Source organism: Diadema setosum, chromosome 13 (genome assembly GCF_964275005.1).
Source record: "Diadema setosum chromosome 13, eeDiaSeto1, whole genome shotgun sequence".
Taxonomy (NCBI): Eukaryota; Metazoa; Echinodermata; class Echinoidea; order Diadematoida; family Diadematidae; genus Diadema; species Diadema setosum.
This window is the reverse complement of record NC_092697.1, coordinates 1,285,477-1,302,734: the sequence shown is the minus strand read 5'-3', so window position 1 is coordinate 1,302,734 and position 17,258 is coordinate 1,285,477. Positions and strand designations below refer to the sequence as shown.

Here is a 17,258-nt window from a genome sequence, read left to right as displayed (position 1 = left end):
TCAGCCGTCAGCGACTTTAGGATCCTTTTGTTGTAACGGGTCACATATAATCTCTTGGGAAAAATAAAATCTAGCAGGGTTGTCAAATTATAATTACATAATAAAAGACAATATCTGATTCATTTTGTCTGCCACTACATGGGAAAAATATCTTTACCTTGTTTAAGGGGAAAGAGTGCAATAGCAGTTACCACAGACACTGCAGAATAGGTTAAACTTTTTTAATCATTGTGATAAATGTGGAAAGGCTTGTTTTCCAAGTACATTAATCCGCTGATTTTGGAACTTGTAAAGTAGAATGAAAGTGGAATTGAGACAGTTTTACATGTAGTACATGTACTCTGTACAAATGTAACACAAACAGGAACTATTATGGAAATAATACAGATGTCCCATTTGAATTATGAAATAACCTGTTTCAATTGCCTATTGCATATCAATCACAGATCTATATGAATTTAAAAACTTTCATCAATTCAGCAATAACTTTTCTATATTTGTGCAGTTTACTTCTGTTTTTGATCCAATCTGTTACAATTGTGCCATGCAGTTGAATATCTCATTGACATTATTTTTGCTTGTTGACCTTCAAGCCCCCAACCCTGTATGAAGGTAGTTTTATTCATAATCATCTACACCTGTGAGAATAAGCATGCTTGTCCAAACACTTGGTAGACCTTAGTAAAGACCTTGATCCGTGTCATGGAGTTTATGTCAACATATAGAAGGGGGATAGGGGTATCTGGTATCACTATAAAAGGCTACCAACTGGTGTTGTAATGATCCATAGATTACTATAGATACATGTATGTACTCTTGTGTGCAAAAGACACTACAGATGTCGGAACATACAAAGGCGTGGCATGAAAGGATAGTTTGCAATGAATAAACACACATTTGGGCACATGGTGTATGCATACACACAGATACATTAAGTGGTGTAGGTACACTACATTCACAGAAATTCACAATAACTCATGAATGCAAATAAAAGATAATGCATTCATACCAAACCAGACCATTCTATTTTGCATTTATGACATAAAGAAAACCAAATAAAAGATAATGCATTCATACCAAACCAGACCATTCTATTTTGCATTTATGACATAAAGAAAACCTGACCTTGAGTGCTCTTTATTCTTCTTCCTCATCTTAAGGGGTCGTATAGTTTTAGTTAAGACCTAACTTTGAGCTACTAATACTTTTTGATGAGATAATGAGAAACCTCAAATGAAATACGAAAGGGCATGTAATTCCAAGAGGAATTCAATTTTTAATTGATGAAAATTGGTTTTGAAATGGCTGAGATATCCAAAAAAAGAGCCATCGTAATAAAAGGTGGTACCCACCTTCTATTACAATTGCTTTGTTTTACTTTGTTTTTAGATGTCTCAGCCATTCCAAAACCAATTTTCAACAAATGAAATTTAAATTCCCCTAGAATGGTATGCTTTGCACTACTGTAAAAGTGGACATTTTCGCGGTGTTGAAATTTTCGTGCATTTTGCGCAACCAGAAACTAGCACGAAAATAAAAGCATGTGAATATTTTTGCCTGCCATATGTTCCAGTAGTTAAGGTCTTGATTCCACGGAATTAAAAACATGCAAAACTCTTCGTACCCCACTTAGCGCAAAAAATTAGTTGCACAAAAATATTCACCTAAAGTATTTCATACGTGGTTTCGTGGTATCTTGCAAAAAGTTGAAAGCCCAATCCTCATCTCTACCATATGACACATACCATCCTTTTAAGGAGGCTGGGGGGGGGGGGGGGGAGTTCAGGGAATATTTTTCCTTCTCGAAATTGAATAGCAATTTTTGTCGATGGACATACATTTTCAACAAAATGGTATACAAGTCTATGTAATGAAACTGCTACGCAAATTACATTTTGTATAGCAGTCATACCAAAATGGATAGCAAATTGCTATGCGATACCAGGAAAATTATTCCCTGGAGTTAATGATAGTCTCCATTTGCCACATGAATTTATGATGGATGTAGCCAATATTATTACTTTTTGTCTGTTTTGTGGGTTGTGAATGCATTTCAGATAATATTGCACAATGACTATTTTTGTACATTTGGGCATTCTCAAAGAATTCAGGTAGTTACGATATTTTGTGGTCCGAAAGGTAAATTGAATATGATGTGCCAATCTATGAAACACCCTTCATTTCTCCTGTCGCCATGCAGGGTGCTATCATAGGGATAGATGATGAGGATGACTCTACCTTCACAGTCACCATGGACCAGAAGACATTCCACTTCCAGGGTAAGCACTTGTAGAATTTTGTCCCTCATAGATTACTGTATACACCATCTATTTTAGGGAGTGTAATTTTTCACATATCTGGACTTCCCAACAATTTCACGAGTGGTTAAATTTGCAATTGTGAAGTACAATCATGAATGGAGAAACATTGATGTCAAGATCAGAGGTAATACTTTTGTGTGTTTTTAAATTTGTGAATAGCACCTGACTCGAGGAATTCACAAAAAAATAAAACCCTCAGAAAAATATATGGCATAAGTACTACCCCCACTGTGTATGCTGTATTGAGAGTTCAACGTAGGCACTCGTTCTCATTGAATATTTATCTTTTTCTCTCATTTAAAAATAAATTGAATTCTGTGTGAGTTTATGCCTTTTCGTGGTTGAGCAACCATTTTTTAAAACTCTTGCATCAGGGCATGTTCGTAAAATTATTTGTGTATCACCAAGAATGATTGTGGCTGCCAAACCATGTGGCATCAAGGCTGTCAAGGTGTCTTGTCTCTGCTCTGATCGCTACTTTTTAATTCATTGTGGTATTATGAATATCACAGATTGTATGTCTTTAATAATTACTTGTGATAGCTTCTAGTGTGTTTGTTTGTTTTTTGCCAGTTGATAGATACCACCAAATGATGGCAAGCAGACAGAAACAAATGACTTCCTCTTTATTCTACCATCAAAAGTGATTTTTGTCTTGATGGCTTTGGACAAAAGAAAACAAAACAACAACAATAACAAAACCCCTGGATATCCAGTACTAACATCATGATACAATCCTGAATTGTGTTGTTTGAAACATTAAACTTGCAATATTTCTGTTGCCTATTCTAAACCTTGCCCTGCAAACTGCATGTTGGCAGAGCACACACAGTGATATGCCCATATAGTATGGGAGTTATATGGATACTCTTTACGATACAAGCCACTGCAGAAGAATCTGTGATGCCAGTTTTAATGTTCTATTCAGACTGTATAGGTGCATAAGGGTGTTTTTAAAATCAGAATTGTCGTCCGTAGCTGCCCAACCCCCATTGTAGTTTGCCTTTCAGCTGGAATGGAACCTTTGAATCAAGACATCCAAGGACAATTTTCTCCCTTTTACCATCAATTCATAGATCTACCTCTGTAAAGTCTATACAGTCTGGTATTTTTTACCTTCAATAAATGAGCAGTATTCTTTAGTATGTCAGTGTATACTCTTACTTAACCCGTTCAGGACCGTTTGATTTTGCTACAACACACATTTCCCATAGACGCTTGCCCGAGTACACTCAGGACTTGCCTCAACCGGTTTAGGTGTATTCTAACAGAATGTTGTATAAAAGACCCATTTTTGTAACCGTCTTGATACTCCCAATCCTGATTGTGAGGAGAGAGGTTGAGTCTGAACTACACTGTGGGATTTAAAAAATATTCAGCAAATGTTATCTTCAGGTAATTTTGCTAAATTTGTTATGTGTCATCAGTGTTTTTTATCTCTATTTGATTATTCATTCATCAGTTATTTTTTCATCTTGTTGAGAGATTGGAGAAGTAAAGAATGTACTTTGTATAATTTGAGAATTGTTACCAACTACTCTCATTCTTTAAGGGGGCTAGTGGGTGTATAAATCTTACTCTGGATGTACATGTTCATGTTGGGTTGCATTGCATAGGTGTGTATAATAGTGCAGAGGCACCCTTCAGTCAAGTGTATGGCATATACAATGATTACTATACATGTTTACAAGAAAGGTGCAAATGTCGTCCATTGTGTTTGTTACTGTATGGTACATAGGAATGGTGAGGGCATGATAAAATGACGACGTGGCCTCTGGTAATATTCTGCCTTTATGATATGCTGTATTTCTGTTAAAAGCTCAAGGTATGTCATTCCATACTGTATTGGCACTCCATAATCTTAACATAGCTCTCTGGTGCAGTTTACATAATATGCCATATATTAAGTGAGTCCATTTTTCTTTTTCTTTTTTTTTTGTTGCAAATTGAGACTTCCCAACAATTTTATGAGTGGTTAAATTTGTGATCATGGAGTACAGTAATGGTCAAACGGGGTCATGTTTGCACATCGCATTCATGTCGAAGTCAGACTTAAAAATTTCGCCTGTTGTTACATTTGCAGATAGCACCCAACTTGCAAAATTTGCGAGAATAGAAACCTTGCAAAATAAACGGCGTATACAGTAATTGATGAAACTTGTTTGATGATTTGAATGCTATCTGGAATGACTTCAGTTCTCTCGTCTTTGCTCCCTGTAGCCCAGAGTGCGGAGGAGAGAGAGCAGTGGGTGACAGCCCTGGAAGAAACGGTCCTACGACACAAGCAAGCGCCAAAGGTATCAATTAGTCTCAGTTCAAGTCAGTCTCCCTCTTTATTGGTCTCCTGGTCTGCCAAGTCTTAACAGTCCTGCAGCTCTATAACCCCTGTTCATGTGAAGAGTAGAAATGAAAGAGAAGTATTAGAAGATGAAATTGCCTCGAAGAGGGTTTTAAATGTAAAGAAAGGTGGAGATGCAAAGGCAGCATTTATTCAAATGAAATGGTTGTTATTAGATCGGGATGGCATAGTATTGGTAGAGATGAAGATTGAGTTTTAACTTTTTGTGAGATACCGAGAAACCACATATGAAACATTGCAGTGCATGCCATTCTAAACGGAATTCAAAGTTTATTCGATGAAAATCGGTTTTGGAATGGCTGAGGCATCCAAAAACAAAGTAAAACAAAGCGATCCTAATAAAAGGTGGGTCCCACCTTTTATTAGGATTGCCCTGTTTTTGATAATCTCAGCCATTTCAACACCAATTTTCATGAAATAAACATTGAATTCCTCGTGGGATTACATGCTCTTTCACATTGCATCAAATGATTCTCATTATCTAATAAAAGAAAGTTTAGAAACCTAAGGTTAGGTCTCAACCAAAACTATATAATCCCTTTAAACTGCAGTGTTGAGCTGTTTTGTAAATATGAAATAGACTCTTTCTTCAAAATACAGTGTACGTGTATCTGTGGCAGGTGTGTTGCAGTGACATCATTTCCAGTCTAGTCCTCATCTTGTGTTGGTCACAAATTGAATAATGAACTTGAAATATCATATTAGGCTGGCATAATGGGTTATGAAGAATGTGTTAACATGATGTGTAAGAACAAAACATCCTTGACACTACCTCAAGCAATGTCGTGGCAAAAACGTGTGTGGAAATGTGAAACAAGCAGTATTCCGTGGAGTCTTGCACTGATGATGTCAAAGGCACGAGTTGTTCCGCACAACTCTTCCTGTCCCAAAGGATGCACCGTGGTGGGTAGCTCAGTGACATTTAGTGGCCATCAAATGATATATCATATTCTTGAAATAATCTAGGGGCTCTTGGCCTTTTTTTCCCCAGTACTTAGAAATTGCTGTCTACACAAGAAATATTTGTTTCTCTCTCTTTTTTCATAAGGCTAGAAATATGACAGATATTTGATAATTGATTAGGAAATCTACAGGAATATTTTATATAAAGAAATCATGCTGTGGAGAAAACTAACTGCAAATAATTGAACTTTGCAAGATTCTCTCTTTCTCTTTCTTACTCATGATATTTGTATGTGTGTATACACACACATACACACACATATTATTGGCTGAGAACTAAAAGGACATTATTACAATGGGGGTGGGGATGGGGTTATTGAGTTATTGGTGTTACATTGTAGAGCTCTATCTCCTCTACTATATGGTGTCAGTTTTAAATTATTTTTGTTTTCGGTAAAATGTTGACAATAAAAACCACAAGGGCACTATTTTACTCAATATTTAGAACAATGCTTATAAATCTACCCACTTTAAATGAGATAAAACATTTGTTTTGTCTTTATTTACGCTCAAATCTTCGAACGCTATATAGCGTCCTTCTGGTTCTCAGTCGACGATATTTACATAAAAGAGAGAGAGATGAAGAGTAGGAAAGAAAATCACAGAGGCAGTTATTACCAGAGGTCGTAAAAAGAGGACATTGATGTTATCGCTTCTAGGTGATCATAAATTAGCAGTCACTCAGCAAGATACCTCATTATACTGGAATAGTGCTCGCATAGCATGTGGATACATCGTGTATGAATCATTGTCACCATAGCCTCCTGATATTGATATAATGCTGATAGTCTTGATAATGTTTTTGATGATGATGAATACTATCGTAATTTTGGTTTGATTCTAAATCACTAATAGTATGATCATAGTTGTTATCGTTATTATTATCAACATGAATTTGTTATTCCGAGTAGATTTCTAGAAAAATGTAACTGTGTTAAACTGCCATGTTCTCTTGATATTCCTATGACATTAGGCTCACAAGTGTTTGGGGGAGGGTAGCTGTACTGAATATTTACTGACCAGCTACCTACTTTGCAGCACACTGTGATAATGGCCAAACTTTATGGGTAGTTGATAGATACAACACCCCCAGTTTTCCTCATGTGACCATTTATTAGCTGTGCCTTTCAGGTAATTTAGTTGATTGCATTGACATACCTCTGCTCTTGTTTATTTTCTGAGTAATTAAATTGTAAGTTGAATCAGACGTTTGCTCATTTGTTGTCTCTATCAGAAGATAGATGCCCTTTTTGTTTCTTATGGTCTTCCGAGATAAAAGATAAAACACATTTCCCATGTATATATATGCCTGCATGACTGTCAAATTTTCTTCTATAATGCATGAATATGCATTTAAAATGTGTAAAATCCATGCAGTAATAACACAATTTTGCAGTTTGCTAATCACAAAAATGTGAAATATTACCCAAAAAGGTACACCTAAAGTATTGCTATCTCAGAGCATTACCAAACTTGGTTGCTACTTGATGCTCTATAATCGATTATGTCCATTTTTTTTTTTTTGTTTGTTTGTTGTGGTTTTTTTTTTTTTTTTTGGGGGGGGGGGCAATATTTTGGACCATAGCAGTGCCATAGCAGTATTTAACATCTATGGCACCAGAGTAAATTGCATTTGTAGCTCACTAGCTACATGCAATTTAGTACTACTGATAGGGCACATTTCGATCATCATATACAATTTTATGTAGGCCTACTCGTAACAACTAGGCCCATAGAATATGATAAGTATAAGGGTGTGAATGTTGTGCTGTACCTGTTGCCTACATGTCCAAATCTACCAATAATCAGTGATGCCAGTGTGAACATTTAAGCTCCAATTTCTTCAATTATTTTCTCATGGGCAAAAGAAAACAAACAACAGGGATAGTAGTTTTAGTACTAAACTTAACATTTAGGCCAAAAAGGACTGCTTTTCAATAGTTTTGTTTTCAGGATTAATTAACATTTTTTTTTTTTTTTTAAACAGATGATTTTAATAGTTCTTCTTTAGAGCATGACTTTGGTTGAAAGCATGTAAGGTTTCAGCCTTTTATACTGCATTGTCATGTCAAACATACAATTTATAAGTAAATCATATCTAAACCATGTCAACCTACTCTGGCAGTGCTCTCAAAAATCTTCTTTGACATCTAACTCTGCATACAGAAACTCAAGCCTGTGTGGCCATTCTGAGAGATAGGACCTATACACAGAGTACAATGAGATGTTTTAGGTATGATTCCATGTCAGGTGACTTCAGAGTCAAGTGTAGAGGCTTTGAGTCAGCCCCTCCTTCTTTTATGTTATCAACATACCCATGTGTTCTGATAGTGTGAAGATATCAGTGCAGTAGTGTGTAAAGAGTGTATTCATACACTCATCAGGTGTTTACACTACAGGATCAAAGCAAATCAACCTTAACCACTGAGGACTTCTGAACCATTTTGGAGTTAGTCTGCAGTTCAGACTAATGTGTATTTTTCATATTTCGTATTTATAAAAATCATTCATTGTAATCTGTTGAAGTAACAAAAGAGCCCTGCCTTGAGCTGACTGAATACAGTCAGCCCTTCAAATTTTTATTTTCATAAAGGAAAACATCCTTGATATCTGTGCTTGTACATAAAAAATGGGTCATGAAAATGTTAGAAACTGCAAAGGGGACTTGGGCCAGAACTAGACATCAAAGGTGACTCTTTATAGCACTCTGTAATCATGCTGATCGGACTGCCTTGTCAACATTCTTTTTGTAGCAGTCTGAGAGAAAGAGAAAGAGAGAAAAAAAGAACCAAACACACACGCACAAACACACTTCTAGCGTACATAGACCGACCGATCATTTCTAGCTTTTTGTGACAGAAATATACCAATCCATGCTGACAATTAGAAACCTCAGAAATTTGTTCTGATCCACGATGCAGGTAAGCAGTGAAACCACCTTCAGTAGTCTTTCAATACTGAACTCTTTCCTGTTATAGTCTTGTTTTCAAAGTTACTTTTTAACGGTGTGTGCCTATCATATGGAGGAGACAACATGTATATTAATAGTGCTGGGCCTTGTAGAATTGTAGTGCTTATACTGTATTATACATACAATGTAGTTAGACCTGAAGTACTTCAGGCAATGCGCCAGACTGCATTTTTCCCCTGTGTAGTGAGGGAGTTACTTTTGTATAAAGGGTGGTAGAACAGTCATTCATGGTTTGAGATAATGAAATACAGTGGGCAGTTTTAGGGTAAATGAAGGTTTTTCAAGTGGAAAAATCCCATTGCCCCCTTCAGAACATGCTTAGGCATTTGAGAAATAATTGAACAGTTTTTGACTCTTGAAATAAAATGTCTTTCTCAAGTTTTTATATTATACTGTATAGCCAAAAATGTTGGTGTACATGAAAATTTGGTGAATTTCATGAGAAGCTATTAGATCCACTTTATACCGGAAGGTAAAATTTACGGAAAAGTGTTTGTCTACACAGTGCATTGAATGCCAGTGGCAATTTGCTTCTGTAATACAGTTGTACTTGCTATTAAATTTTTGTTTAACGACATAATCCGTGCTCATCAGAATATCAGCATGCCTTTTGAATGCCTGTACTAAAGACATGTAGGCTTAGCTGTAAACTTGGAAATCTTCCACTCAGCTGTAATGCATCATACTGTAAGTAAAGTAAGAATTTATCAATTGCTAAATGAAAAGTTGACATTGTTTAAAGGGATGGTACAGTATTGGTGGAATTGAGGATTTGGCTTTTAACTTTTTGCGAGATACCAAGGAACCACTTATGAAGTGGTACATTGCATGCCATTCTAAGAGGAATTCAAAGTTTATTTGATGAAAATCGGCTTTGGAATGGCTGAGACATCCAAAAAACAAAGTAAAACAAAACGATCGTAATAAAACGTGGGTCCCACATTTTATTAGTATTGCTCTGTTTTGGGTATCTCAGCCATTTCATAACCAATTTTCATCAAATAAACATTGAATTCCTCTTGGAATTACATGCTCTTTCATATTTCATAAGAGGTTTCTCATTATCTCACCCAAAAATGTTAAAAACCTGAAGTCAGGTCTCAACCAAAACTATACGAGCCCTTTCATAGCCTCATTCAAAATTTTATGTGAAATCCACAGTGTGGAGCTTGCCATTCCAGTGAGTTGATCTGAAATCCATCTTGTCAGTTTTCTTTTAAAAGATTGCATAAAAATTCACACATTTTGTCACTAGTGTTTGAAACACAAATAGATTTACGTGAGCTTTATGCACCCACGTGCAACGCGCGTAGATCAAGCCAGGTCACGCTTTTGGTATTGCATGTCCACAAATGTGAAGTTACTCTGCAGCAGGCATGGACTGAACATATGCAGTAATCTAAATCTGCAATTCACTGTTTCTCTTTTATCGTGACTAAAACATCACTTCACACACTATACAAATACCTTTTAAGAGCTTGAAACTTGATATTTCTTTTCTCAACGTGTAATAATTTCTGAGAAATCAATACTGCGGTAGTTTGGAGATTGGGATAGTGCTCACTGCATTTCGTGTAAGACCAAAATAGAGCTCTCACTGCACAGTGGCACAACATTTTCAACACTTTAATGGAAATTGAATAGCATTGCTGCCATTTGGGTTTTTACATCTTTACGATAGGGAGATTTTCATGGAACTTTGGTTAACTTAGTCATCACTGCATAAGTTGAATCATGCTCATACATGCCACTACCTGCCCCTCCCCCTCCATAAACTGAAAAGAAACTGCAGAGAAATGAAAATGTCAGATTTTATGCTGTAGTGCATGCCACAAGCATGACTGCGGTGACATTTGCAACGGAGAACGGCACTACGATTTCACGTGGCCCGGCATGGACAGTCTCGTGCTTAATCAGAGTGAGGATAGAGGGAGGGAGGGAGAGAGGGAGGGAGGAGAGGAGAGAGGAGAAGGGAGAAAGCGCCTCATTTGAGATGACTCATATGACTCGATCCATTCAGATGCGTAAGAAAGGGGTATGGGCCTTCCCCTGTGTGTGTGAGCTGAGTGAGAGAGAGCCAGCTAGTGAGTGAGTGAGTGAATCGAATCAGTGTGTTTCACTGTAGGAGCAAGGCCGCCACTCGCTCAATGCTCATTTCTCACCTTCGGCGTGCATACGTGGACGGGAGAGAGTGTCTGTAGTAGCTATTTTGGGGTCGGACTGATTTGCCGGTGCATTAAAGCAGGAGACAGACGGATTATTATTAGCAAGACTGTGTGGATGATATTCTCCATCTCGGTTCTGCAATCATCTTTTGCCATTTGGTAAGACTGGAATGTGATTGTCATATGTGTATTCACAATGTAGCTGCACTTTAAGCTCTTTAATACTACATGCGGTTGTACGTACATTCTTTCAGCGCAGGTATGTTGGTTCCTTGTGATTATCTGCCCTCCTGCGGGTAATACTAGACGTTATCAGTACTGATTCTCTTTTAGGGCACAGCTTAATTACAGAGTAATAGTAGCAGTCCAAGGTTGTATCCTCATCTTCAGATTTTTTTTCCCATTCCTAAGCAAGACAAATCAATTTGAATTGCAGTCAAATTATGTCACATAAATTTTGTTCTTGAGTCATCATCTTACACTTGCTGTAAGTGTATTAACACAGATGCATAGCTTTAATTCTCTCAAATAGTCTTTTATATTTATGTGAATTTATTTTGTATTACATCTTATGCTGTCCTATGTTTCTTTTCTATATTCTTGAAGGCAGTAGTAATCAAAAGACTCATCATGTGTTTCGTAAAGGGATGAGTATCCGCAGCATACTTTCAACCATTAATGCAGTAACATATTATAAATGTCTTTGATAATAGGGTTTGCCCAGGAATGACAGTCACACTGTAAAAGCTGTTCTTTTCAGGAGGGTTTATTTCATGAATCTAGCAGTTTGACGACAAATTGAACACTATGCCTAAATATTTCCTTCCAATCTTGATCGAATAAAGTGGCATAGTGAAGGGACAGGCATCAGTGCACTTATACAATAGCCTTGGAGTCAAACAACATACTGTGAAAATGTTTGCATGACCTCCACATTCACAAAAATGTCTGTTTGCGAAAATAAAACTTTGACAGAAGTACTGGTCTTGATACAGAAAGACATGTATGCAATAATATGAGACGAAAATGTGCCATTTACTCTCCCCGTACAGCATATTTTTGTATGTGTTACTCACAATGACAGAAAAAATGACTTATGATTTTCATGTTATTGAATCCTATTTTTGTTTGTGGTGCATTTCCCCTTTATTTTGGTGAATCAAATTGTTTTGATGCCACGCTTGTAAATATATTGTTTGACTGTGAAGATCATCAGGTGTAGTAATGTAACATTCACATCACAGTACAGGCAGTGTACCAACGTATGAATTCCTGGCATTGAAGCTATTACACTCTAGTTCACATCCTTGTCACATAGGGCACTCACTGCTTGTAGTTGATACAAATCACTTTCTTGCCTTGTCGTCTTCAACAAAATATTTATCTTTCTATCACACGTTTGCGCTTCTATTCCACCCTCCTAGCAGTCCACATCACCAGCCTTTCTCTCAATGCTTTCATTAAAATGAATGCGCTCATTAGATGCATGGGTGGTGGCCATTATGCTAACACAACCTCGGGAATGTACTCTCCCTTGCCATAGTATAGTGCTAGCACTGTAATGCCAAGTTTAGAGGCTGAAGAGACATTCATTGATATTTTCAACATTTTGCACAAAAGTTGTGCACTGTATACCTCCTTAAAATTGAACCTAGAACCTTATAAGCCTTGGTTTAAAACATAATACTATCCACTGAGCCAAATCATCATTCCATTACCATGTGTAAAAATTCAATCTTGAAATTGTTATGTATTAACTTAGGATAAATGCATACAACTGTACATTATGCATGTAAAGATCAGTATTTTAAAAAAAGTAAGGAATTTGCACATGATTCATTGTTTATGATTGTGACATCACCAGGATATTTTATTGTTTATCTTTTTAGAGTTTTCATTAGAATATTGCAATTTGTTTTGACACTTATTTTACATGTATATGCTGTAAAATATGTCACATTCAATTCCATATTACAAGTCTAATTATGTACAAGTTTACTTCTTAAATTTTATATGGAATATACAGAAGATCAAAGAAAGTAAAAATACAAGAGATTATCTCTTCTGTATTTGGCTGGGCTGCTGTGGTGTTTGAAAAGTTAAAAATTTGTACCATGCAAACATACCCCATTTTAAACCTGATCAAGTCAGAATCATACATTACAAAGAATAAAGCATCGTGATACTATCAACATACATTGTCAGTTTACAAGGCATTCACTGCTTTCAAGCACTACGCATGCCAAGTATGGATCTTGTGTCTTGCAGCAAAAAAAAAAAAAAAAAAAAAAAGGAAAAAAATGCCAGCAGGCACACTTGGCAGGAAGTGGTAAGACATCATGAATGCAATTTACTCCCATTCAGTGTGTGGTCAGTTCATAACACCCTTGCCCCCGATAAGCACACTGCCGAATCCTCAGATGATTCAGCTGTTGCCCCCGGCAACCATGTGCGTAAGATGACGCGGATGACAGAGTGCCATCATTGTCTTGGGACAGTTGTTAGGAGGGGAGAGCGGTCGACAGAGGTGGCCTGATTGTTTGGTTTCTTGAGAGTTTTCCTATTCCCCAAATTAAAGGTCTATTAGTTCCTTAAATAGACCTGTCCATTTATGACATACAATCTATCAATCAATCTTTGTGCAACATGAAATAAACATTAATTAGCATTTGAATTTTCCGTAGATATTGGGAAATCTGGAGAAAATATACAGTATGTTATTTGCAGCAAAGTTCTGCTTTTTAATTACAATCACAAGAAGGATGGCATAAAAAACAGAGTCTTATGTGTTGCTCACATCAAAAGCAAGCAGTTTAGTGATCTATGTCAGGTCCTCTTCTTAAATGTGATGCTGTTTGCATACTAGTGCTTGTCATTCTGGGCAAACCAAAATGGAGCTTGCATTAGTCATCCATTTTCTTGAGGGGGGGGGGGGATTTAATTAGGTTACTATAGCTGTAGCTACTCTTTTTGTGGAAGGAAATAGCATGATATATTACTTTAACCTGTTGAGGATGAGTCCCGAGTATACTCGGGCAGGGGTCTATGGAAGATGCATGTTGTAGCAAAATCAGCCCGTCCTCAACGGGTTAAGCTATTGAGGATGAGTCCCGAATATACTCGGGCAGGGGTCTTTGGGAAATGCGTGTTGTAGCAAAATTAGTCTGTCCTCAACAGGTTAATATGTGGATTGTGACTCTCACACACGGGTCATTCATTTCATGTTCTATCATAGAGACAGATTATTTTGCCCTTTATTAACCTGTTGAGGACGAATCCCGAGTATACACGGGACAAGCATCGATGGGAAATGCATGTTGTAGCGAAATCAAGCCGTCCTCAACGGCAGCATGATACGGTGCAACACTGCTCAGCAAGACTAGTTCTGGGATTCGAACCCAAGCCATTTGATAGCAAGGCAGACATAATAGAGCCATTGATTAGCCTATGAATTAAATTTTGTAATCAAAACTATTGATAACTGAACTAGCAGAAATATTGAGGATACTGTAAAATTAGGAATGTTCGCATGCATTTTAATTTCGCAAATTTCGCGAGAGCCAAGACTCACAAAATTAAAATGCACGTGAAAGTTCTTGCCTCCGCTAAATGTATTGAATGTTAGAGGCAACTCGCGAAAATTTCATGCCACGATAAAGGCCGTCGGCTCCAATTCGCAAAAATTTCATGCAGCGAAAATACCATGTTTTACAGTACTCAGAGCTAATAGCCCCATGTATCCTTGTCCATATTGGTAATTCTTACAAGAGTATGAGGTTGTTTCAAGGAAGGTCATGCATCTGTTTATTTAATCCTTCATGTCAACCCCATATATCTTTAATGTTCAAATTTGTGTGATAAAGACAACTTCCCCTCTGATAGAAATTTATGGAATTCGGGTATTTTTCACAGTCACAGAAATCTAAAGGGAAAATTTAGAATGATTGTTTTCCTGATGCCAGTAGTGAAAGCTGTGAAAGACTCGGAAGACTGTGTAAAGGGGTTCCTCCCTTTTAACCTTGAAATGTGCTGCGCTAATGTCATATGCCATCTGCCCCTGTTGCCAAGCACTATTATGGCGTCATATAATGGATTATATCCAGAAAGAGAGACCAAGTGAGATTTGATACATGGCCAGTACTAGTCCATGGCTTTGTGGAAGTGGGAGATTATAACATATGTCTGTGTGCATAAAGGGAGATTGACATCAGGGCCATTCTGTGGAGTCGTTTAGCCAACTGCTTGTACTCTTTGGTGAAAATAACAATCATGGCTTTGGCACAAGTATCCTATACTATAAAGCCATGCTTGCTTGTTTGTTTGTTTGTCTCTTTGTCTGTTTGTGTGGCAAACATTGTAAAGAAGTGTAAATATGGTGCATTACACCCAACAGACTGTATTCCAAAATTCTATTCAAGTGTAAAAAAAAGAGACAAAACATTGAGAAAACAGACCACTTTTGTGACTTACATTGGCATTGTAAGCAACTGCAAAGTTGGCATAATGAATAAGGGGAGGAGTTTTACAGTGCAATATTTAGGTCTATGCTACATGTACTTGTATATCTAACAATATGAAGTAGCCTCTGATATTGTCTTCTATTCAGTGAATTTCTATTTCCTTTTCATGAGCCACAATGCCATCCACAAGAAATATCAAGCACTATGGCAAATTAAGAATTTGTGTAAGTTTAATCCCCATGTAAATGCTGTTGCACACTTACAGAATTATGAAGTCAATTATCAAATAATTACATATTTTGTAGTTCCTTTTGTGGTATTTTCCACACAGTCTAGTCTGTTGTTATATACAGTGATACTCAAAGATATTAAGCAAAGCAAACAAAACAACAAGAAGGAAGCCAACAGGATGAAGATACCCTCAAAGTAAAGGATACATTATGTAGCTTATTTTTCTCTGTTGACATGTTCTCCATGTTCACTAAAATGCTGAGAGAATTAATCGTGGTGCCATTCTGTCTGTTTTATAAATTACAGTATGGTCTTGCCGCACCTCAAGGCGTCCCGTCGGTCCGCGACTTTGAGCGCAAGCTCCACGAGGCCGACGCCTACCTCCAGATCCTGATCGAACAGGTGGACGATCTTGGCGAACGCATCGGCAAGCTGGAGAGCCCGGAAGAACAGGCGCGGCATGAAGCTCTGCGGGAGAATTCCAAGGTACGTCCTGGAGATTCCGATCAGATCGGATGGGATAGGTTAGATGGGGCTGGAGTCTGAAATACAGATTTATATAAAGATCCTTATTCACAAAGGTGAACAGAACTTGTCTACAGAGGAAAATTCTCCTTCAAACGTACAGTATTGGTACAGGGATGGTACAGTATTGGTGGAGATGAGAAATGGGCTTTTAACTTTTTGCGAGATGGCAAGAAAACATTTATGAAATAGTACAGAGCATACCATTTTAAGAGGAATTCAAAGTTTGTTTGATGAAAATCGGGTTTTGAATGACTGAAACATCCAAAAACAAAGTAAAACAAAGTGATCGTAATTAGGTGTTTGTCCCACACTTACTAGAATCACTCTTGTTTTGGATATCTCGGCCATTTCAAAACCAATTTTCATCAAATAAACATTGAATTCCTCATGGAATTACAAGCTCTTTCATATTTCATAAGAGGTTTCTTATTATCTCACAAAAAAAAAAAAAAAATGTTAGAAACCTGAAATTAGGTCTCAACCAAAACTATACGATCCCTTAAATTGCTTGTGTCGTGTTATGTAACAATCAGGTACATCCAATTATGAACACAGCTGTGAAAGATTTATTTGTAAGGTCTATATTCTACATGTTTCAGTCCATGTACAAAATTTGTGAACTCGACTTCTATGTCAAGTTGACTTTAACAAGCAAGGCTGACTGTATTTCATGGTGTATTTACATTCACTGTATGTAACAATGCATGAAATACTGCTGTACTTTACCATCAATGTAAAATGCAGCTATTGTAGTATATTATTGCCACCTCTTCTTATTTCCCTCTAGGCTATGATTGAGTCTGTCAAGCAGGCCATTGTACTCCTCCAAGTTGCCAAGGTAAGAGATGACAACTGTCTGTCTGATTGTTTGTTTGTTTGTGTTCTGCTTGATCTCGAACCAGATGAAGCTCTGGTTGTTGTTGTTTTTTTTTTCTCTCTCTCTTTATGTGTACCTCGAAATTTGTGAAAGATTTCTTCTGGAGCATATAGCGGCTGCGCATTGATATGGTTAGGAGCAGTAATGATGCTCACAAAATGGTTTTGGGTCACTAAGGTTATGAGATATATGCAAAATGAGAATGAATATTAGTTTGCAAGCAGGAAGGGATTCGAGATCATATCATCTGTGACTGAATAGGTTCCAGTCCATTATTAGCCCGTTTTGATGCTGGAGCATATGCATGCTGTACATAAAAGTACAAGGCCTTTTCAGTATATGATGTAACCTTGAAATCTAGTGTGAATCAGAACTCTTTTGAT

The 17,258-nt window shown here is 37.1% G+C and overlaps 1 protein-coding gene across 1 annotated transcript in view; it reads left to right on the top strand.

Annotated features, from left to right (window-relative positions):
• The window catches only part of LOC140237325 (oxysterol-binding protein-related protein 9-like), an 82,444-nt gene that overhangs the window by 30,315 nt on the left and 34,871 nt on the right, over window positions 1-17,258 (top strand). The window contains exons 3-6 of the mRNA XM_072317263.1: window positions 2,201-2,279; window positions 4,542-4,618; window positions 15,777-15,956; window positions 16,786-16,836. Coding sequence (XP_072173364.1) covers window positions 2,201-2,279; window positions 4,542-4,618; window positions 15,777-15,956; window positions 16,786-16,836 — 387 coding nt within the window. The remainder of the gene's footprint in view (window positions 1-2,200; window positions 2,280-4,541; window positions 4,619-15,776; window positions 15,957-16,785; window positions 16,837-17,258) is intronic.